At 36.5% G+C, this 23314-nt stretch overlaps 1 protein-coding gene across 1 annotated transcript in view; it reads right to left on the bottom strand.

Moving 5' to 3' along the window:
- Positions 1-22635, bottom strand: part of LGSN (lengsin, lens protein with glutamine synthetase domain) — a 43911-nt gene extending 21276 nt beyond the window's left edge. The window contains exons 1-4 of the mRNA XM_076003579.1: positions 22622-22635; positions 21926-22016; positions 4260-4392; positions 2388-2576 (exon numbers count right to left, since the gene is read on the bottom strand). Of these exons, the coding sequence (XP_075859694.1) occupies positions 2388-2576; positions 4260-4392; positions 21926-22016; positions 22622-22635 (427 nt within the window). The remainder of the gene's footprint in view (positions 1-2387; positions 2577-4259; positions 4393-21925; positions 22017-22621) is intronic.
- Positions 22636-23314: the final 679 nt, after the last annotated feature.

The following is a 23314-nucleotide window of genomic DNA, read 5'->3' as shown; positions in this document are numbered from 1 at the left end:
TACAAGAGGTGCTAGATCATCATTGTTTTTTGTGGCTGAGCAGAACTTGAATTAGTTGACAACACTTAACTATTAGAAAATTTTATGTCAAAATCTTGAGTTCACACTTCTCTTAAAACTAGATTTGGCAACACTGAGTGGATATCTCTCCACAGCAACTGTTGGCTGGAGCTCTGAGGTAGCCTGGATGGGGCATGCACCCTCTAGTTCATGGGGTGGCAAATACTTTCCATAAAGGACCAGATAATAAATATTTGCAACTCTGCAGGCCACGTGGTATTTGTTACAACAACTCAACTACACCACTTCAGCACAAAAGCAGCTATAAATAATACATAAACTTTATTTACAAAAACTGGCCAGCAAACTGAATTTGGCCCTTGGGCCATATTTTGTTGCCCTCTACTCTAGTATGTCATGCCCAGTACCACTCCCTATTTCCTTACAGCAGCCCACATTTGTATCTGCCTGACCCCTGTGAACATTTGTGCTGACAGCTTCTGATGTTAAGAGGCTGTCAATGCTCATGTTCTTCACTTCATGGAGAAATTCATGAAGCCAAACCAGAGATAAATTCAGAGATGAGAGATGGTGTGGTAGGCAGAATGGCCTCCCCAAAAAGATGTGCACCATCCTCTAATCCCTGTAACCTGTGATTGTTATGTATGTTAATTTGCATGGCAACAGGGACTTTACGGATGAAATTATGGTTATGGATCTTAAAATAGGGAGATTATCTTGGATTATCAAACTGAGCCCTTAAATGCAGAGAAGTTTCTCCAGCTGAAGGCAGAAAAGGAATGTGGAAAAAGGGGGAATTCAGAAAGATTCCACCTATGAGAAGAATTTGAGGTATGGTCTCTAAATGTACAACTGAGAGAGGCTCCTTGGAACTAAGGGCCATCCCAGTTGACAGTCAGCAAGGAAACAGTTCTACAGTGGCAGGGAACTGGCTTCTTCCAACAATATGAATGAACTTGAAAGTGTATTATTCCCTAAAGTCTCTAGATAAGAACTCAGATGGCAACACCTTGGTTTCAGCCTTGCAAAATCTGAAACAAGAAAGCTAGATGAGCCAACCCAGACTTCTAACATACAGAAGTGCAGATTAATACATTTGTATTTTTTTTAGACCCCAAATAAGAATTTTTTATTTCAACATATTAAGGGAGAAATGTGTTGTTTGTTTTTTGTTTTGGGTGGGGGGGTTGTATTTTATCTTTTATGGTTTTTTTTTTATTTCAGCATATTATGGGGGTACAAATTTTTGGGTGATTTGTTATGATGGCAATAGAAGACTATACATGTGAGGTCCTGATAGTGATTACCTCCCAGGCTCCAGTTCCTCCTTAGGCTCTGTAGGTATTAACAGTAAAGAATTTAACCCTGCCCAAAGAGAGGTCTGGCCTTTGCCCTTGGTCCCTGAGAAGTAATCTCTAAGCCATTGGAATGTCCTGCCTGACAAGAGTGTGTCTTTGTTTACCTGGGGGCTCTAGGCCATGCCAGAAAGTCTAACAGTGTCATTTGTAGTGGGGACTTTGAGACATGCAATATCAACTTGATCCCCAGAGGAACTAGAGACTGGAGTAAGCCACTTACCCAATTAGCCATGGAGCCCCAATAATGACTTTGGATGTCATGACACAGGTGATCTTTCCTGGCTGGCAACACTCCATGCATATTACCACACATCATGGCCAAGAGACTAGCACAGTCCCTGACTCCCCTGAGAGAGGACAAGTGAACATTCTGTGCTTAGAACATGCCTAGACTGCCCCATGGCTGAATTTAATCTGTCTCCTTTCAGTGTAATAAACTACAGCCTTGAGTATAACAGCTTTCGGTGTATTCTGTGAGTACTTCTCTCAAATTATCTAAACTAAGGTTCGTCTTGGGAAACTCCAAAACTTAAAATTGGTATTAGGAGTGAGGGTAACATGAAGGACACTGCTCCTCTGATTTCACATCCTGGTATATTCCCACCTTTCCAAAGCATATTTGTTTAACCCTTTCATTGTAGCTTTCGTTTTTTGACTAGTTTCCATCATTTGCATCTAAGAGAGTTTTAACCAACACACTCATGTATGAAAGCAGTTACAACACTATCAATAAGCTAGAAACTTAAAATAATAGAATTTCACTTTTAGAAAAGATTGTTGGGGGTGGGGGAGGACTGTTAGATCTTCCATTGCAACCCCTCTGTTTTCCAGATGAGCAGCCCAGAGGTAAAGAAAACAGCAAAATACTTTATAAATGATAAGTATCTGACTCACAGGCTAGCAATCTTCAACCAAAATCACATTATCTCTAATTTAAATACAAATTTGGGATTAGTGACTAGAACCACATGCCAATTTGTTCCAGAACTTTCACCAGTAAATCCTTACCAGAGTTTGGGTTAGATTCACCACTAGAAGCACTGGCTGATGTCTGGGGGGATGATGGTTTTATCATTATTGTCTGATCCTGGGAGTCCTTGTCATCATGTGATAGATGAGACTTAGCAGAGTCAGGTCCCACAACCGGTTTGCTTGTATCTCCTAATTTGTGGCACACCATTTGGTTTCTGATCCTCTCTGCAATAATAAGGAAAAATGTAAGCACATGTTGCCATTGTTTTCAGTTGTCTTTTAATATGATATGGAGAGGAATACTTAAAAAAATACTGTATTCCTAGGCAGTGACATACCAAAGGAGAGGCAGTGGAAGGTGTCACCCTAGTTGCTGACCATAAGGGAATGCATTATCTGTAGAGGATTTTAAAACAATAACAAAATCTACAAAAAGTCTGACTGCTTTTTATTGTTACCCTATGCTGTCAATTCCTACTGCTCCTGGTTTGGAAGACCGTCATTCCTAGGATTGATTCTGTTGTTTAAATTAACTCCTAGTTTTCGCCTTGTTTCAAATCTATTGGAGTCCAGTTGGAATTCCAACATGTGGTATAAAAACTTGTTCCATAAACTTTCTCATGGCTTCCCAAATCGTCAGTAATGATCTTTGTAGTCATTCTCAGTGCAGAAATGTGCTTCTCTTCCTACTCATATGTTGCTTTGTTTTGTCCTTTTTTTTTCTTATTACTATCATCCTACTTCTAACTCTTGTGAACTAAAATAAAATTTTAAGGCTCACCTCCCCACCAGCTGAATTGCATGGACACCCCCATGGCCAAAGGAATATCCTAACACTAAATTTCCTGCCAGGAGGACAGAGGTCAGACATGCCTTATCATGTTCCCCTCCTTTATTGAGGATACCCTTTGTAACCCATTAACAGGCCTAAGTGTATTCAAGACAAACCTCAGATCCTCAATTGATAGAACAAACTTATGTCTTATCTCTGATTATGGCTTATTATCTTAAAACACTCCAACCCTTTAGACAAAGCTTCATGTCTTTCACCAATTACAAGTCAAAGAATTTTTAAACCCACCTACAACCTGTAAGCCCCCACCCCCTTTCGAGATGACCCACTTTTTCAGGCCAAACCAATGTATGCTTCCCACATATTGAGTTATGACTTTACCTGTAACCTCCGTCTCCCTGAAATATATAAAACCAAACTGTAACCCAGCCATAGCAAGTCCACTTGCTCAAGCCTTCTTGGGCGTGGCTATGGGTCAAGGTCCTCAAATTTGGCTCATAATAAATCTCTTTAAAATTATTTTACAAAGTTTGGCTTTTTTCCATTAACACCCTCTTTAAATTCTGAATATTTTGATTTTTTTCCCACATATTTACATTGTAAGCTTATGTTTGTCACCTTTTATGTCACTTATGTAGGAATAAATTTTTTCTTTGTCTTTTTGCTTCTCCCAAAGAAAAAATGAAAATGTTTTGTGAAAAGGAAGACCAAATAGAGATTGTTATTGAAAGAACCATTTTTTTTTTTTTTTTTTTTTTTTGAGACAGAGTCTCGCTTTGTTGTCCAGGCCAGAGTGAGTGCCGTGGCGTCAGCCTAGCTCACAGCAACCTCAAACTCCTGGGCTCAAGCGATCCTCCTGCCTCAGCCTCCCGAATAGCTGGGACTACAGGCATGCGCCACCATGCCCGGCTAATTTTTTTATATATATATCAGTTGGCCAATTAATTTCTTTCTATTTATAGTAGAGACGGGGTCTCGCTCTTGCTCAGGCTGGTTTTGAACTCCTGACCTTGAGCAATCCGCCCGCCTCGGCCTCCCAAGAGCTAGGATTACAGGCGTGAGCCACAGCTCCCGGCCGAAAGAACCATTTTTGAGGGATAATAGTAGTTACATACCACTTGAATTGGATATATCCATGTCTCCCACTTCAGTTGAACAAACATGCGGTTTAGTGACTTTCTTTCTTGTCCTTCTTAATTTATTCATCTTGCTGGCTTCAGTCTCATTGACTTCATCTTTTGTTGTATCCTATAATAATTAATAAACAAAAAGGCAAATGACATATCATGCAAACAAACTTCGATGTCAAAAACCTATGACAATTGGATAGCTAGATTTTAAAATGAGCGTAAGAGACTTTTATAATGAGGTAAATTTTATCACCTCCACAGTCACTTAAATAACTCAAAATTAAGAAGCCCAACATTGTGCTGACAGAATAGATTTTCTCTATCTCCTTTTATATGTGATACAGAAAATATCACTAAAAAAATTAAGATCTTGTCTACTTATTCAAGATTTCTGTTAGGGTATGAGCTAGTGCATGCGGGTTTTGAGAAAGATTTCTCCAAAGTTTAGGATAAGAAGAAGAAGTTTGTTGACTTTTTCCTAGGTGAAAATAAGGCCAGGAAAAGCGGCCAGCACAGAGGTGGAGAAAGCAGGAATGTACTGGCCTCGAAAACCAGCGATTGAGGCTTTTTATGTAGGGGGTGAAGAAGGTTTACGGCTGTAGCCAAATTAACAGGGTATTGTGAGACTGCTGCCTCCACTCGTCTCTTCTTGGTGGCAAGATGATATAGCAGAAGTGGCAGCAGGATGTCAAAGTCCAAGAGCTGGCTCTCTTGCCTTTCCTTGGAGAAGGGATTGTCACAGAAGATGTGACTCTGCCCTCAAGATAGGGCTGAGGCCTTAAACTTGCACCCTGCTGCCCACTCTGGAACTCAGTAAAAACAGATCCTCGAAAGCAATTTTAAAAGAGAAAGATTTACATCTCATCTGTTCAGCTCTTTCCAGAAGTTGTGCAAAACAGAACTCCTACAGACTGCCTGTTAGTGAGAGAACTCATAGGATTGATCTTTAACTGTTACTAGGAAATTGCGGAACGAGATATTTTCCTGTTAATTTTGCAAGGCCTCCCCTTTCAATTTCTATCTTTATTTTTTTACTTCGGGAAATTTTATGTTATTTATTTCTAAATCCCTTTACAAAACCAATTTCAGCTGGAAAGTTTACTTATTATGCTTTCTATGTTTTTTAGGATCTCTAACCTTTTTGACCAAATAAGCACCTGAAAATTGGATTCTCCTCTCTTTTCCCTTAACTCCATCCTTATTACATCAATATTTATTTTGTTTCAAAAAAGTACTCCCACCAATAAACTGCTGTTTTGTGATTGTGCTTTATATGTGTAAAACAGATGTCATACTCAAACTATTTTATAGCTTTGGAAAATCTAAAGAAATACATTTAAAACAAAACAACCCAACTTTTACAATCTACTTATAATCCTTGACAGGGTATTCCCAGCAGGGAGGTGGGCAGTGAGGCAGGGGCTGCTGATAGAGAGCTTGGGTGTCTCAGCACTAACAGTGGACAAAACCATCCCTGCAGTCCTGGGACACAAAATCTGTCACTAAAAAATATATATTAAAATTGTTTTAAAAACTGACAGCAGGCCGGGCGCTGTGGCTCACGCCTGTAATCCTAGCTCTTGGGAGGCCGAGGCGGGCGGATTGCTCAAGGTCAGGAGTTCAAAACCAGCCTGAGCAAGAGCGAGACCCCGTCTCTACTATAAATAGAAAGAAATTAATTGGCCAACTGATATATATATAAAAAAAATTAGCCGGGCATGGTGGCGCATGCCTGTAGTCCCAGCTACCCGGGAGGCTGAGGCAGAAGGATCACTCGAGCCCAGGAGTTTGAGGTTGCTGTGAGCTAGGACGCCACGGCACTCACTCTAGCCTGGGCAACAAAGCGAGACTCTGTCTCAAAAAAAAAAAAAAAAAAAACTGACAGCAGTATTTTTAAGGCTTTTTACAAACTTCTTCACTGTGGTTTGAAGGAAAAAGAAAGTGACAGGGTCAGGGTCAAAAAAGTATATTCTAAATGTTTTGAGCTTCTTGTCTTTTTGAAGGGCAGTCTCTGAGAGGCTCCATATCTGGAGGCAAGTTATATAAATATATGTCCAGAGCACGAGCTGGGGAACAACTGCATCAATTTATCCATATAAACCAATTCAGCCTCTGAAGGCTAAAAAAAAAAGGGGGGGGGAAGGATTTTCATTTTTTTGTGTTTATATGTACTTATGATGCATTGTTGTTATTGTTACTGTATTAACAAAGATATATTTCATAGAACAAAGTCTTTTCTATGATGTTAAAGTTTTCTCTTATTAGAAAACTGCGGCCTCTTTCAATCCAGATAATCTTAAATTTGGATTATATGGTACTTACTATGTGATATAGTAATTTATCTTTTTCTAGTAGTTTAGGATTTTGTTCAAATGGTTGCATAAATTTTCCCAGTATACTTCTGGTAGAATCTGGCCATAACATAAAGCCCTATTATAAACATTCACCATTTCTAAAATTGCTTTGCCAGAAATATATAATTTTATTTTTATCAAATGTTTTTATATAGAGACGTCTGTGGTCTTTTATTTTTTTTATTTTTATTTTTTTATTTTTTTTTTTTTTTGAGACAGAGTCTTGCTTTGTTGTCCAGGCTAGAGTGAGTGCCGTGGCGTCAGCCTAGCTCACAGCAACCTCAAACTCCTGGGCTCAAGCGATCCTACTGCCTCAGCCTCCCAAGTGGCTGGGACTACAGGCATGTGCCACCATGCCCGGCTAATTTTATATATATATCAGTTGGCCAATTAATTTCTTTCTATTTATAGTAGAGACGGGGTCTTGCTCTTGCTCAGGCTGGTTTTGAACTCCTGACCTTGAGCAATCCGCCCACCTCGGCCTCCCAGAGAGCTAGGATTACAGGCGTGAGCCACCGCGCCTGGCCTTGTGGTCTTTTAAAGAAGTCTTGTTGAGAAAATGTAATATTTGGCCAGGGATATAAAATATAAAAGAAATCTGAGCAGACTAACATTTGTCATAGCTTGACCCTTTTGAGGTCCCCTCATATATGAATTGAAGGAATCAGATGAGATAAACTTTAAGATCCTTTTCAGCTTCAAACTTTAACCTGCAATTGAATAACAATGTGCTAAGCACATTGTCAGATGCCTTTTCTCAGCACACCCCTTAAGGTAATAAAATCTCTACTTTACAAATGAGAAAAATTAGACCCAGAGTAACTTGCCCAAGGCCACAATAGTGAACGGAAGATGCAGTTTACAAAAAGGTCTTCCGATTTCCAAAATGCAGTTCTGTTTCCTAAAAGCCAGAGATCCAAGACCAGAGAAAATTCATTTTAAAAACATTCACCTGCCTTCATTTAAACCAGATCAAAGCAAAAGTTTTTTAAGAAAACAACAAAGACAATTTACCTAGTTACTAACCTGAGAGTTTCACCAGTAAGAACCTGAAAACTGTGTTGTAGTACATGCCTCTTACTCCATAAAAAAGTTCAATAATAAAAAGCAAGGGAAGGGAAGAAAGGAGGTTAAAATGAAGAATATATTTCATTCAGTCCTTTGATTTTCTTATACACTAGGGTGATAAGAGTATAGACATAGCTATAATAGCTTAAATTTATTCATTGTATCCCTGGCTTGTCCCTTCTCTGGTAGAGTATTTTTTAATTCTCCATAATCATTAAATTGCTTTTAAGTACAATGTGACTATCTCAGTAAAAAAATAAAAAAAATTAAAAAAAAATAAATAAATAAAAAAAAAACCTACCAGCCAAGATACATGAGGTTTGGATTCTAATTTTCAGTTTTCCACTAAATAGCAAGTCCTTCTGGGGCCTTGATATTCTCATCATCACTAGGGAAAGGATCATGTCTTCAATAAATGGTGCTAGGAAAATTGGATATCCATATGCAGAAGGATAAAACTAGATGCTCACCTCTCACCCTATACAAAAATCAACTCAATTAGATCAAAGACCTAAATGAAAGACGCAAAATGATAAAATTACTAGGAGAAATGCTTCAGGACATTGGTTTGAGAAATTTTATGAATAAGACCTCAAAAGCAAAAGCAACAAAAGCAAAATTAAACAAATGGGATTATATTAAACTAAAAAGCTTATGCACAGCAAAAGAAACAATCAACAGAGTGCAAAGACAACCTACAGAATCTATTTCTCCAGAAAATATTTGCAAACTACTCATCCAATAGGGGATTAATACCCAGAATATGCAAGGAACTGAAACATCTCAACAGGAAAAAACGATCCCATTTAAAAATGAGCAAATGATCTGAACAGGCATTTGTCAAAAGAACATATAAAAATAGCCAACAAATATATGAAAAAATGCTCAACATCACTAATCATCAAGAAAATGCAAATCAAAGCCACATTGAGGTGTTGTCTCACCCCAGTTAGGATGATTATTATCAAAAAGACAAAAAATAACAAATGCTGGGAAGGATGTGGAGAAAAGAAAACTCTTATACACTGTTGGTGGGAATGCAAACTATTACAAACACTGTAAAGAACAGTATAGAGGTTCCTCAGAAAACTACAAATAGAACTATCATATGATCCAACCATCCTACTACTGGGCATTTATGAAAAGGAAAGGAAATCACTATATTGGAGAGATAGCTACACCCCCATGTTTTTTACAGCACTATTCACAATATTCAAGATATGGACTCAACCTAGGTGTCCAACCTAGGTGTCCAACAACAGGTGAATGGATAAAGAAAATGTGATATATATATATATATATATATGATATATATATATACACACACCAGTAATACTGTTCAGCCATAAAAAAGGATGAAATCCTGCCATTCACAGCAACATGGATAGAACTGGAGGACATTATGTTAAGTGAAATAAGCCAGGAACAGAAAGCTAAACACTGACTGTTCTTACTCACATGCGGAAGTCAAAAAAAGTAGATCTCATAGAAATAAAAGGTAGAACAGAGGACGCTAGAGCCTAGGAAGTATAGGGGAAAGGGGAGGATGGGAGAGATTTGTTAAAGGATACAAAAGGTACATTTAGAAAACAAGAGTAATTTTCAGTGTACTATAGCACTATAGGATTCTGTTTCCTATAACAGTTCTATTCTGTATAATAGATTCTGTTATTCTGTTAACAATAATATTTGGTTTCAAATAGCTAAAAGGGGGAGATTGAATGCTCCCAACACAAAGAAATAATAAATATTTGAGATGATGGATATGCTGATTACCATGATCTGATTATCATATATTATATGTATCAAAACATCACTACATATTCCATGAATATGTACCATTATTATTGGTCAATTAAAAAATAAAATTAAAACAAATTAAAAACAAACTGGGTCAACTTGTCCAATTATATATTCTTTTTCCATTGTATTTGTTATACCTCATAACTCTTTCCTGTATAAGAGTCAAACCTATCTTAACTCATATTACCACCAGCTTAAATTTCATTAGTCCAAAAAGTCAGTATGTAACCTCAAAATCAAAGACACGAAAATAAATAAAACATGATTCACAAAGGCTCTTACAAGCTAGTACAGACAATAATGAGTTGTTATAGCAGTTAAGGACTTCCATGCTGTATCAAAAGAGATATGCTTAGGTTACCCTAGTTTGAGGTTAGCAAACTCAAATATCAAGCAGATAACAAAGAGACTCAGTAGTCTGGGTGGTGAACACAAGAGTTGCTACTCCTTCTCAAAATGGAGCCATCCCTTGGCGTCAGCCAATTGTTGCCATGTCAAATTGTGGCCCCAGTATTGCCAGTTTTACAAATTTTCAAGTAATGGCAGAAATCTGGATTTTTATTTGAAATTTTATGATAGTTAAATATTGGCCATTAATTTAAAATGTAAGGTAGGGAGCAAAGATGAAAAGAAAGTTTCTCAACTATTAATACCATATAACTGCTCTCAAAACAACTGAAGTGAAGTTCAAAATATGCAGCAACCTTAGAGGGCCACTGGGCACTATTATGTCAAAAGTGACCACCTGTCTTTTCCCCAGGAGTGGTATCTAGCGTGGTATCAAATGGTGATGGTCAAAATATTTAGCCATTAGTACAGCTTATAAAAATAACCAACACTTTTATTACACCTACTATGTGTCAGGTCTCTTCTAGATGCTTTATGTGTATTAAATCATTTAGTCTCAACACAATCCCTTGAAATAAACACATTACCATCCTTGTTTTAGAGATCAGGATATCTAAGTCAAAGACTAACTAGCTCAAGGTCACAGGTGTCATAAATGGTGGAGCTAGGATTTGAACCCAGTCAATTGGCTCCAAAGCAAGTACTTAATGTATTCTTAATGATACTCAGTCCAAATGCCCCCTCACAATTGCTGGGTGTCAGGAATTTGGGTCAAGATCCTAAAGGGCCTTGCAGGGCCAGGTGCTAACTCTTTAACTGTTTAATTGACTGATGGTATACTGGTCCAAAGGCCCCATGGAAATAGTAGGACAGGTAGAGTTTAGGAGGAAGAGATCATTATAAAGCTCTTAGCAGCTGATTATCAATCCGTTTAGAAACACCTCGGCATTTATTTAGCAGTCAGTAATACAGTTCTCCCTGGTTGCACCATTACGTTGACGAGCAATGCCTGATGCATAGTAAGTACTAAACAGATGTTAGCCATGATTATTTCACACCCAGGCATCATGAATTACTGGTGATCTCTATTGAGAAGACACCTGTTTTTAGGTTACTTATGGGTCTTTCACCAGCCTAGAGATGGTTCTCATTAGGTCAGGCTCTAATCCCTTATGTAAGCAGCTCTAGATTCTGAACGCAATAAATTAAGAGAACCTCTCAGATTGATGAGGGCATGTCAAGCCAGTCTGAGGATTCTCAGAGGGGACAGTGTGACCAAAATACTCTTGGTTGGACTCTACAGTACTGCTATTATTACTAAACAGGCAGAACATCTAATAGAATCTTCAGATGGCCAGAGGGAGCATTTGAGCTGATGATAGAGAAAGGGTGAGTTACAATAAAACAAACCATGAGCACAGAGATGTAATATCATTTTGATCACATGGCACAAATATACAAATCTAATTCATGCTTAATTTAGACAATCACAAAATTCTACCATGAAAGGTTGATTCTGGTCATTTTTGACATTTCCTCCAGAGCAGCTTTTCTCAATTCAGAAATGCTTTCGCTGTCATTCCATCAGATGGCTCTTTTATCTCATATACGGCAATGGCCATAAAGAATGTTTCATGTTACAAGACATTTTCATAATTTATGTTTTTCTCATCATGGTATTCCTTTCAAAATGGCAATTGTATGACTTAATATAAATTTGTCATTTTGCATTTCAATTCAGTGGCTTAGTCAAATTGACTCAAAGAGACTTAACCTAAAGGAATCCACCAAGCATTAAATTTAGACCCCAATTTGACTTAATAAGTTTTTCCCAATATAGTAATCAGTGTTATTTAGATTCTAAATATCACTGATTTTATTCATTTACTTTTCATTTTCTCTAACAGTTACCTTTTTAATGTCAATACTTTAAAAACCTTTATTTTGACCCCTGTATAGCAGCCATAGTCTGAGGTGTAATCATTAATTCACTTACCAAACACTCTGATTGTGTGATGATAGAAGTGAATGAAAAAGAAAGCAACCAAAAGAAAATCTCATCCAGTTTTAATTTAGAAATAGTGGAAAAAAAGGATCAATGATTATCTAATTTGAAAGTATATCATCACTTCTCAGCCTTTTGGCTAGAATCAAGTGTAAAGAATATGTCAAAGAGAAAAGAATGTACCTTCAGTTTCCTTAAAGTATGTTCTTCAAAGAAAAAGGAAGGAAAATGTACTTAAAATATTTACAGAGAGATATTTTAAAGAATACATCACAAACTTGTATCAACTAATTAAAAAATATTCATACCCATTAACCCAGTATTCCTACTTCTAGTAATTTGGTCTACGAAAATAATCCAAAATATTTAAAGTCATGTATGTCCAGTGTCATCTTTGCTATAACAGCGAAAACTTGAAAGCAGCACAGAACAAAGTAGGAAGAGTTAAATGCATGTGGTGATTCTTTTCAATGGATTCACCACTTAGAAATAAGTGCTTCCATTTTTCTTTTGTCACCTGGATTACCACAAATCTTTTAAAATATCTTCTGTTTTGAAGTGTCTTTTTAAAATTTTGCCCATTTTTCTAGGGTCATCTATTTTTGCCCTTTTGGGTTTCTTTTCTTTCTTTCTTTTTTTTTTTTTTTAAGAAACAGAGTCTTGCTCTGTCACCTGGGCTAAGCTATCTCAATGCCTGGGCTCAAGCAATCATCCTGGCTCAGCCTTCTGAGTTGCTAGGACAACAGGCAGGTGCCACCATGCCAAGATCATTTTCTAAAAAATTTTTTGTAGAGACAGAGTCTCGCTATGTTGCCCAAGCTGTTCTCAGACTCCTGGACTCAAGTGACCCTCCCATTCAGCCTCCCAAAGTGCTAGGAATATAGATGTGAGCTGACCCACCGCACCTGACTTTCTTGTATTCTTTCTTTTTTTCTTTTTTTTTTTTCATTAAGCTGATAGATAAAATTGTATGTATGGTTAGCTACATGATGTTTTAAAATATATGTACATTGTAACATGGTTGAATCTAGCTAATTAACAAATGCATCATCTCATTTTTGTGTGAGAACACTTAATATCCACTCTTGGTGTTTTTCAAGAATACAGTCTGTAGTCATTTGCCATAGTCACCATGTTGTATAATAGATCTCTTAAACTTATTCCTCCTATCTCTGATTTTGCATTCTTTGACCAACACCACCACAATCTTTATCTAATTGCTCTCTCTACAGCCAGTGTTACCCTTTTTCTACCCATCTTTTGGACTATTGCCATGTTATTTCTCTAAATCACAATTTTGGTTTTGTTATTTCTTTCCTGAAAATACCTCCACAATTCCCCATTACCTTCAGGAAACATATAAGTTAGTATTCTCTGAGGCCCTGCAATAATCCCTCCTTACCAATCTCTCCAGCCTTCACATCTGGCCATTTTCACACACGAACCCTACCTCCACCTCTATAGACAAAACCAGTTTTGTCATTCCTTGGGCCCACACTATGTCACTCTTGCCTAGATTCCTATTGATTATTTAACCCTGTGGTCCCAATCCTCAGCCTGTGGATCGGTACCAGTCTGTGGCCTGTTAGGGACCAGACGCAAAGCTCCACCCTCCCTCCCCATCCATGAAAAATCTGTCTTTCATGAACTTAAGAAAGGAGAGGCCACACAGCAGGAGATGAGCAATGGGTGAGCCAGCGAAGCTTCATCTGTATTTGCAGCTACTCCCCATTGCTCACATCACCACCTAAGCTCCACCACCACTACCCCCGCACCATGAAAAAATTGCCTTCCATAAAATTGGTCCTTGGTGCCAAAAAGGTTGGGGACTGCTGATGGCCTCTCTTGATGAAATAGTTAACTGCTCTTCTGGCCACAACTAAAAATTAAATCCCTGGATGGCTCCATATAGCACTTGATTCACAAATGAAAAAGGAGACATTACAATTGATGCCACAGAAACACAAAAGATTATCTGAGACTACAATGAACACCTCTATGCACACAAACTAGAAAATCCAGAGGAAATGGATAAATTCCTAAAAACTTACAACTCTTTAAGCTTAAATCAGGAAGAAACAGATATACAGAAATCCAGACTAATAATGAGTAGTGAGATACAATCAGCACTGAAAAAAATCACCCAACAACAACAAAAAAAGCCCAAGACCAGAAAGATTCACAGCCAAATTGTACCAGACATTCAAGGAAGAACTGATACCAATTCTACTGAAACTGTTCCAAAGAGCAAGGAGAGAATCCTCCCTAACCCGTTATATGAAGCCTGTATCACCGTGATACCAAAGCCAGAACAAGACACAACAAAAGTAGAAAACTACAGCTGAACACCCTTGATGAACATAGACACAAAAATCCTCAGCAACATAGCAACAAACAAAATCCAATAGCACATCCAAAAAATATAATTCATCATTATCAAGTGAATTTTATACCAAGTATGCAAGGATGGCTCTATATCAGAGGTGGGGAACCTGAGGCCTTAAGGCCACATGTGGCCTTCTAGGTCCTTAAGTGCAGCCTTTTGACTGAATCTAAATTTTATAGAACAAATCCTTTTATTTTTATTAATACTTTTTTCTCTTATATTTTTTTTATTTTTAAAATGAGTGTATTTTAAATAGCAAAGAATAAAATAAATTTCAACAAAAACAATCCTCCCAGATTGATTAGCACAATTAGAACATTAGTAAGCCATAAGGGCTAAATTGATAGCTGTTTTTCTCATGATTTAGTTCTAACTTTCCCCACCTGACTGGCACCACCACTTAACGAGGCTGGTCAGCAAGAGTTTATGGAGGTCAAGTACGCCAGTCTGTTATCAGCTTTTGATAATAGTGCACTGTGTTTCTGTTTGAAGTGGATTTGTGATAGTTGTACAGCTCAACAGTATTTTTAATTCTGTCTGCTTAACAGCCTGTCACAGCAAAGAAGACCAAGAGAATGCTGAAGGAAGAAAACATATTTTTTAATGACGATTGGGAATTGCAATATTATCTTGTTTCTGCTAAAGAGAACAGATAGTTAAATTTTATGAAGAACAGAATCAGCAATGTGAATTATTGAAAGAAGATTTTTTTGAAAGATTTCTATAGGAATGCAGCATTTCTGTGTGATATTATGTCAAATCAAAATGACTTGAATATTTCTTTGCAAGGTAAAACTAAGTCTATATATCTCTGAGACAGTAAAGTCTCAGAGATATGTGGAAAAAATGTGAGCATTTTGGAAAAAGGTAACTTTTTTCAAAGCACTTCTTCAAAAGGAATTTTTGGATGAACATTTTCCCCAGTTAGCAAAGGTCATTGATGAACAGCATGATATATGCAAATCATTTGAAGAATACACAGCTGTCATAGACCTATTAATTGGAGAATACAATGAAAGATTCACTGACTTTCAGAATTATGACATCACACTCCAATTAGCATTTCAGCTTCACCTAGTTGATATCACCAAGGCACCTAAAGAACTACAGATGGATTTGATTGAACTCTCAGTAGATGACATTTTAAAGTCATTGTTTGATGCCAAGAAAGATACAATTGAAATATGAAAAAAATGCAGTAGAATGCCCACACCTTCGACAACAAACCCAAAAAATGCTTTCTTGCTTTTCAACCACTTATTGCTGTAAATCTACATTCTCCTACCTAACTCAAATCAAGATGCCCTTAACATCACAAATGGCTGATACCCATCTAGAGGATTAACTAAAACTGCAGACGTCCATGCTGCAACCAAATATTCAAATGCTTTCCAACAAAAAGTAGACACAACAAGGTCATTACAAGGTTAGTTAATTTTAAAATTAACAAATAGTTTTCCTTTTTTTGAAATTATTAAGTATGTACCAGTTAGATGTTTACAAAATAATGTACATTTTAAGTATATCTACTTGAAGTTTCTTTAATGTGGCCTTATTTCATAATAGCTAAATTAATGTGGGCTACCAACGTGAAAAGTTTCCCCAGCACTATCCTACATACACAAGTCAGTAAATGTGATTCACCATATATATAAAATTAAAAACAAAAACCATATAATCATTTCAATAGATTCAGAAAAAATATTCAATAAAATCCAACATCTGTTCATAATATGATTTAAGAAAACTCTCAACAAACTAAACATAGAAGGAACATACTTCAAATTCATAAAAGCCATATATAGCAAACCCACAGACAACATCATACTGAGTAAAGAAAATTGAAAGCATTCCCCTATGAACTGGAAAAACACAAGGATGCCTACATTCACTACCACCACCATTCAACGTAGTACTAGAGGTTCTAGCCAGAGCAGTCAGGCAAGAGAAAGAAATAAAGCCCATCCAAATTGAAAAAGAGGAAATAAAACTATCTCTATTTGTCAATAATATGATTTTATACCTACGAAACCCTATAGACTACTTGAAAACACTCCTAGAATTGATAAATGAATTCAGTAAAGTCTCAGAGACAGAATCAATGCACACAAATAAGTACCACTGCTATGCACCAATAGTGACCAAGCTGAGAATCATCAAGAACTCAATCCTATTTACAGTAGCTACAAAAAAAAAAAAAAATACACAGGATTATACTTAACCAAGGAGGTGAAACAAAGAACAACAAAGCACTGATGAGAGAAATAATAGATGACACAAACAAATGGAAAAGCATCTCATGTTCATGGATCAGAAGAATTAATATTGCAAAAATATCCATACTACCAAAAGCAATCTATAGATACAATTCAATTCCAATTAAAATACCAATGTCATTCTTCACAGAATTGGGAAAAATAATCCTAAAATTCATATAGAACCCAAAAAGATCCTGAATACCCAAAGCAATCCTAAGCAAAAAGAGCAAATCTAGAAGCATCCCATTACCCAATTTCAAATTATACTACAAGGCAACAGTAACCAAAGCAGCATGGTACTGGTATAAAAGTAGACACATAGAACAACAAAACAGAATACAGAGCACAGAAATAAATCCAAATACCTACAACCAACTGATATTTGACAAAGCAGACAAAAACATACACTGAGGAAAGGGCACATTATTCAATAAATGGTGCTGGAAAAATAGGATAGCCATATGCTGAGGAATGAAACTAGATTCATATGTCTCTTTATACACAAAAATTAACTTGAAGTGGATCAAAGACATAAATGTAAGACCTGAAACAATAAAAGTCCTATTTAAAATACTTAGGGAAAACTCTACTGGACATTGGCCTAGGCAAAGAATTTATGACTAAGATCCCAAAAGCAAATGCAATACAAACAAAAATATATAAATTGGACTTAATTAAACTAAAAAGCTTCTGCACAGCAAAAGAAAACAATCAACAGATTAAATAGACAACCTATTGAATGGGACAAAATATTCACAAACTATACATCTAACAAAGGACTAATATACAGAATCTACAAATAATAACTCAAGCCAATCAACAAGAAAAAAACAAATAACCCCATTAAGAAATGGACAAATGACATGAACAGGCATTTCTCAGAAGAAGATATGAAAATGGCCAACAAACACATGAAAAAATGCTCAATATCATTAATCATCAGAGAAATGCCAATTAAAACCACAATGAGATACCACATTACCCCAGTCAGAATAACCATTATTAAAATGTCAAAAAACAATATATATTAATATGCATGGGGTGAACAGGAAATGCTTATACCCTGTTGGTGAGAATGTAAATTATTATATATATATATATATATATATATATATATATATATATATATATTTCTCAAAGAACTAAAAATAGATTTACCATTCAATCCAGTAGGAATCTACCCAAAGGAAAAGAAGGAATTTTATTAAAAAGACACCTGTACTCATATGTTTATTGCAGCACAATTCCCAATTGCAAAGATATGAAACTAACCTCAGTACCCAGCAGCTGATGAGTGGATAAAGAAAATGTGATATAGATAGATAGATAGATAGATAGATAGATAGATAGATAGATAGATAGATACCAGGAATACTACTCAGCCATAAAAATGAATAAAATAATATCTTTTGCAGCCACCTGAGGGGAACTAGAGGCCATTATTCCAAGTGAAGTAACTCAGGAATGGAAAACCAAATACTGCACATTCTCACTTATAAGTGAGAACTAAATTATTGGTATGCATGGCCACACAGAATATTGTAATTGACATTGGAGTCTCAGAAGGGAGAGATTGAGAGAGGTTTGAGGGATGAAAAACTATTATCAGATACAATAAACACTATTTGGGTGATGGGTACACTAAAACCCAGACACCACCACCATACAATTAATCTATGTAACTGAAAATCACTTGTACCCATAAATCTATTGAAATTTTTAAAAAGTAACCTGAAGTAATCTGATGTTAACCAATCAGCTTTTTTTTCTATTGTTCTGCTTTCTTCTCCCCACCTTACAAAATCCTTTGTTCTGCCATTGCCCAGTCATCACTCTCATTCTATTTTGTGCAATAGAGATTGCCCTGTTTCATGAAATCTGAATAAAAGCCAATTACATCTATTAAAAAAAACAACAACAACAGGATTGTCTTCCTTTTTAAGGTGAATACTATTCCATTGTGTATATATACTACATTTTCCTGATCCATCCATCTGTTACCAGACACTTAGGTTGAGTCTACATTTTGGCTATTGTGAATAATGCTGCAATGACCATGAGAGTGCATGATATCTCTTAATATGCTGATTTCCTGTCCTTTGTATATATACTCAGTAGTAAGATTGCTGGATTATATGGTAGTTCTATTTTTAATAGATGATTAATGTTTTTCAGTCCCCAGTGAAAGTAAAGCTCTTATTAAATTTTGTGGTCTGCTCAAATAACTCATAATTATTGTTGTCTTCTTTACAATTGGTAAACTGTATAGTCTCCCTTTAGAGATCTCACCTAGTGTTTTTTTTTTTTTTTAAATAACTCTCATTATCATTAAAGTGGATTTCTTTTAACTACATTCTTTTTCTCCAAACCAAAAGGCAATAATTAGTTTAGCCCAGGCATTATGATCCCTTAAGTGTCATGTATATATTAATATTTATTTAGGTGTCTCTTGTAGAATTAGAAACACTGCAGCTAGGTCAGGATACTATAAACCAAGGAACTACATAGATCACCAGTATTTATTTGGGCAATGCAGGGCACAGATTACATTGATATGAACCAGGATAATTGCTGTGGGAATGGGGGTGGAGGGAAAATGAGCATACTGCAGACAACTTGGAAGGTAGATTTGGCAGTTTAGTGATTGATTGGATATAGAAAGAGACAGAGACAGAAGGGTCAAAAATGACAGTCAAGTTTTGAACTAGGACACTCAAAAAGGAAAAGACTTAAGAGACAAAATACTGGATTCTGTTAGGGACATATGGAATCTAAGGTGACTGTCATTTGGAGGTGTCCAGCAAGCATTGACCAAATGAGTCAGAATCCAAAAGATAAAATGGAAGTGGAAAAACCTAGCCTGAACAGTGGTTGGGATCATCAAGGGAAAGAGCAGATCAAGAAAATAAGAGGCTGGGCCAGGCATGGTGCCTCACACCTGTAATCCTAACACTCTGGGAGGCCAAGGTAGGAGGATCCCTTGAAGTCAGGAGTTCCAGACCAGCCTGAGCAAGAGCAACACACTATCTCTACTAAAATAGAAAAAATCGGCCAGGCTCTAAATATGGTGTGAAAAAAGATCCAAGAACATCATTGAACTATTAGTGAAGCTATCAGCTAATGAGCTGCTGCAGATAAAAATAGGAATAATTTAAATATGATAGGAGAAAGCATTCTATTCTTAAAAAATTATAATGTGTTTATAACTAGAATATTAAAAATAGTTCTAGTCATTAAGCCTTAGGAAAGCCTTAATGGGCTAGAAGTGGATAGCTATGTGCTTATTTATATAAATGTATATAATATATAATTGTTATCATTATTATCATAGGCATATTTAATAAATAAACAGGAATCTCAGAGAGTAGTCAGAGAAGAAATGACCAGAAGGTGATAAAATCCGGGACAGAGTGGTTTCACTGACATCAAGAGATAAAAGCTATACTAAAAAAGGAAGTGCCAATGGACCACACTGCTGAAATGATAAATAATGCTGGTATTAAGACTTGACCAATGTATTTTGCAACCCAAGTCACTGGAGGCTTTGGTAAGAGCAGTTTCAGTAGAAGAATGGGAGCAGCTGTTAGACACAGTGAGTTGAAGAGGAATGAGAAGTGCTTAGCCCAGGATGTACACACAGTAAGCACACCAGAAATATTATCAAATGAAGACAGGAAATACAATCAAAATATGAAGAGAAAAAGACAGAAAGGATGGCCACTGGAGGAGTACAGAGAGGTTCAAGAAAAGTTTATGTTGCTTTTAGGTAAGAATGATTTACACATTTAAATGCTTAATGAAAGAAACCAATAAAAAAAGATATTGATGAGAAGAGATAAAGAATAAAGTGAAGTCCCTGAGAGGGTAGGAAGGATGAAAACTAGGGTTGAAATGAAGGGATTAATTTGAATACATCTTCTGCTATCAGAGAAAGGAAAAAGGATAGAATGTTAGAAGAAGGAGCAATGTTATGCCATGTGTATATAATATATATTTATGATAATGGGCTCTAAATATGGTGTGAAAAAAGATCCAAGAACATCACTGAACTATTAGTGAAGCTATCAGCTAATGAGCTGCTACAGATAAAAATAGGAATAATTTAAATATGATAGGAGAAAGCATTCTATCCTTAAAAAATTATAATGTGCTTATAACTAGAATATTAAAAATAGTTCTAGTCATTGAGCCTTAGGAAAGCCTTAATGGGCTAGAAGTGGATAGCTATGTGTTTATTTATATAAATGTATATAATATATAATTGTTATCATTATTATCATAGGCAAATAAAATTCTATCATGTAAAGGAAAATGTGTAAAAGTCTTTATAGCTGTAAAAATGAAAACTTAGGGTAGCTATTAATGGTCAGCATAACACAATTAAGAATATATAATGAATGACTCCTTTTTAATGAGTGCTATGTTCTAAGTACTTAACATGTATTAACTCATTTAATGTCTGTAAAATCTCTTCCTGTAGGCACTGTTAATATCCCAATGAGGCACAGAGAAGTTTTGCCCATGTCACACAGCTATTAAATAGCAGAGCCAAGATTAAAATACAGGCATTTTGATTTCGGGGAATGTGAACTTCCCCTCTGCACTTGAAACACAAACCTAATTTTTAACATTGAGATTTCTTAAATGGAAGTAGGTAGGTTTGATGTAAATAAAAATAAGTATAAAATGAACTATAAAACTTGAAATGTGGATGCAAACCTTCTGAATCCTAAGAGACAAAACACATTGAAAATATTAAAAAAGGATCAGGAGGTGTCTAGAGTCACACAGACACAAAGCATAAATGGCATAAAGCAGGGAATATAGGGTAAATTGAAGGAAGTAAATCTCTAGCCCTGAGGCCAGCCGCTAGAAGGTCAGTCAGAGCTTCCCATACATCTGCACTCTGTGCCCCCAATGGATAAAGGCTGCAGAGCAGGATGAATCTCTGGTCCCCTCCCCCCAGATGGTGTTCTTTCCTTCCGTGATGTGCAAACGTCAGCCCTTTAGGTCTACCTGTTCCAGTCTTCTCTGTGTTGAGTTATAAGTATTTACAGAACGGAGAACAGCTCTTACCCAATTCACTTGGCATATCACCCAGCTCAGCACCACATAGAAGGTTCTTGATAAATAGATTTTAATTAGTATTATGTGCTGCCATTTCCCTCAATTTCACAACTTTATTCGCCCAGAGGGTCTACTCTGAGGAAAAAGAATGTGTTTTTGACCTATTTTCTGTTCACCACTGCTAAGAATTTGGCTAACTGCATGACTGTATGGCACTGCTTTGAACAGGGAATCTCAGTAAAGTGTTCTTTAGGGGAGTACCAAATCTAAGATTAGTAAGCGTTCATTTTACTGAAGATTCTGACAAAGAATTTGTTCAGGTTGGGGAAGTGATCATCCTGGGGGATTTTCTTCACACACACAATCTGCCCTTCTAAATCGATCACACCTTTGTTCAGCTGCCGCATTTTTGCAGTTAACTTCATGCTGCTGTTGCTCGTGCTACCAGAGCATCTGGTATGGAACAAAATCATCGTTCTTTTACAAACATTAGCTAGCTAGAAAAGGAGTGTCACATGCCATCTCTCTTCTTCCTCCCGTATTCTTTCTCCTGCTGAGAGTATGACTCTGAGCAGCAGAGTATGAAGGAGCTTATTCAGTGGAGAGGTGGGTCAAGTGTCCAGCAAACGCTCGCCTTTATTTCCTCTATTAGATATAATGTTCTGTTCTAGTTATCAAGAAACCTTTTCCCAAAAGACAGAGTATGTCTCTTACTATGAAAATAATGTACTTTGAAATCACATTGTTGGTTTTTGTTATTCTCCTAAGAGTAAAGAATCAACATTTGGTCTGGACTGGTCTTGAAGAGGGTCTGGCTCTTAAGGATTTTCACAGAAGCTACATCACCTGGAATTCTGGGCTAAAATTGTGGGAACTTGGAAGAAAACACAGTTCTGCCATACGCTCAGGAATAATAAGTAAAACCTAGTCCATAAAGAAGTTAAATAGTTAGAATCAAAATCCCAAATAGCTAACAATGCACATAGTGGTCACCTTTACTTTCTTTCTGTAAGCCTTCATTTGCAGTTAAAAATCTACTTTCAGCTAAATTCACTTACACAAACATATCCATCGTTTTGTGCCAAAGGCAATGACATGACAATACAGGATAAGCCACAGCTCCTCCTCATTGAGTCCCTTCTTCACATAATCCTGCCCAGTTCCCCTGTGGAAAGTACATTAGCTCTTGTCTTCATCCCAAAGCACACTGCTTATATTCATTATATGTAGCAGTGACTCCATTCTTCTTATATTTCAGCTACCTTTCCCACTAGATGGAGGAATGGGGACCAGATCTACCCTCTATATGCAACTATTTCATACACAAAACACTGGTCTCCCACTGCACGCTGCACATTGTGGATATGCTTCTTGCATTATATTTTCTTAATTTCACCTAAAGAAAACCTGTATCCTCTCAGACTTTACCACAGCTTGACTCCAAGTCTACACTTCAGTCTTTCAGAATGGTCTGTCATAAATAGAAGAGCAGAAATTGGGTACATACACATAAAGAACTGATGAGAAGTGCTACCTGTTGACAATCAATTACTTTAATATATTCTAGACCAAATGAGTGGCTATCACTATTTAATATGCTGTGCATTCCAGATAAAATTTGAAAACAGGTTTTCAACTTCAGTCATTTAACCTCAAAGCATTTTTACTAGTAAACCTGAAGAGAAAAACAAAGATTGTTCTCTCAATAACAACCAAAACAGGAATAAATAGCATACTTACAGCATACTTAT

The sequence above is a fragment of the Microcebus murinus genome, chromosome 5 (genome assembly GCF_040939455.1).
Source record: "Microcebus murinus isolate Inina chromosome 5, M.murinus_Inina_mat1.0, whole genome shotgun sequence".
NCBI lineage: Eukaryota > Metazoa > Chordata > Mammalia > Primates > Cheirogaleidae > Microcebus > Microcebus murinus.
The sequence above is the reverse complement of the archived record's forward strand: the minus strand, read 5'-3'. Positions and strand labels throughout refer to the sequence as shown.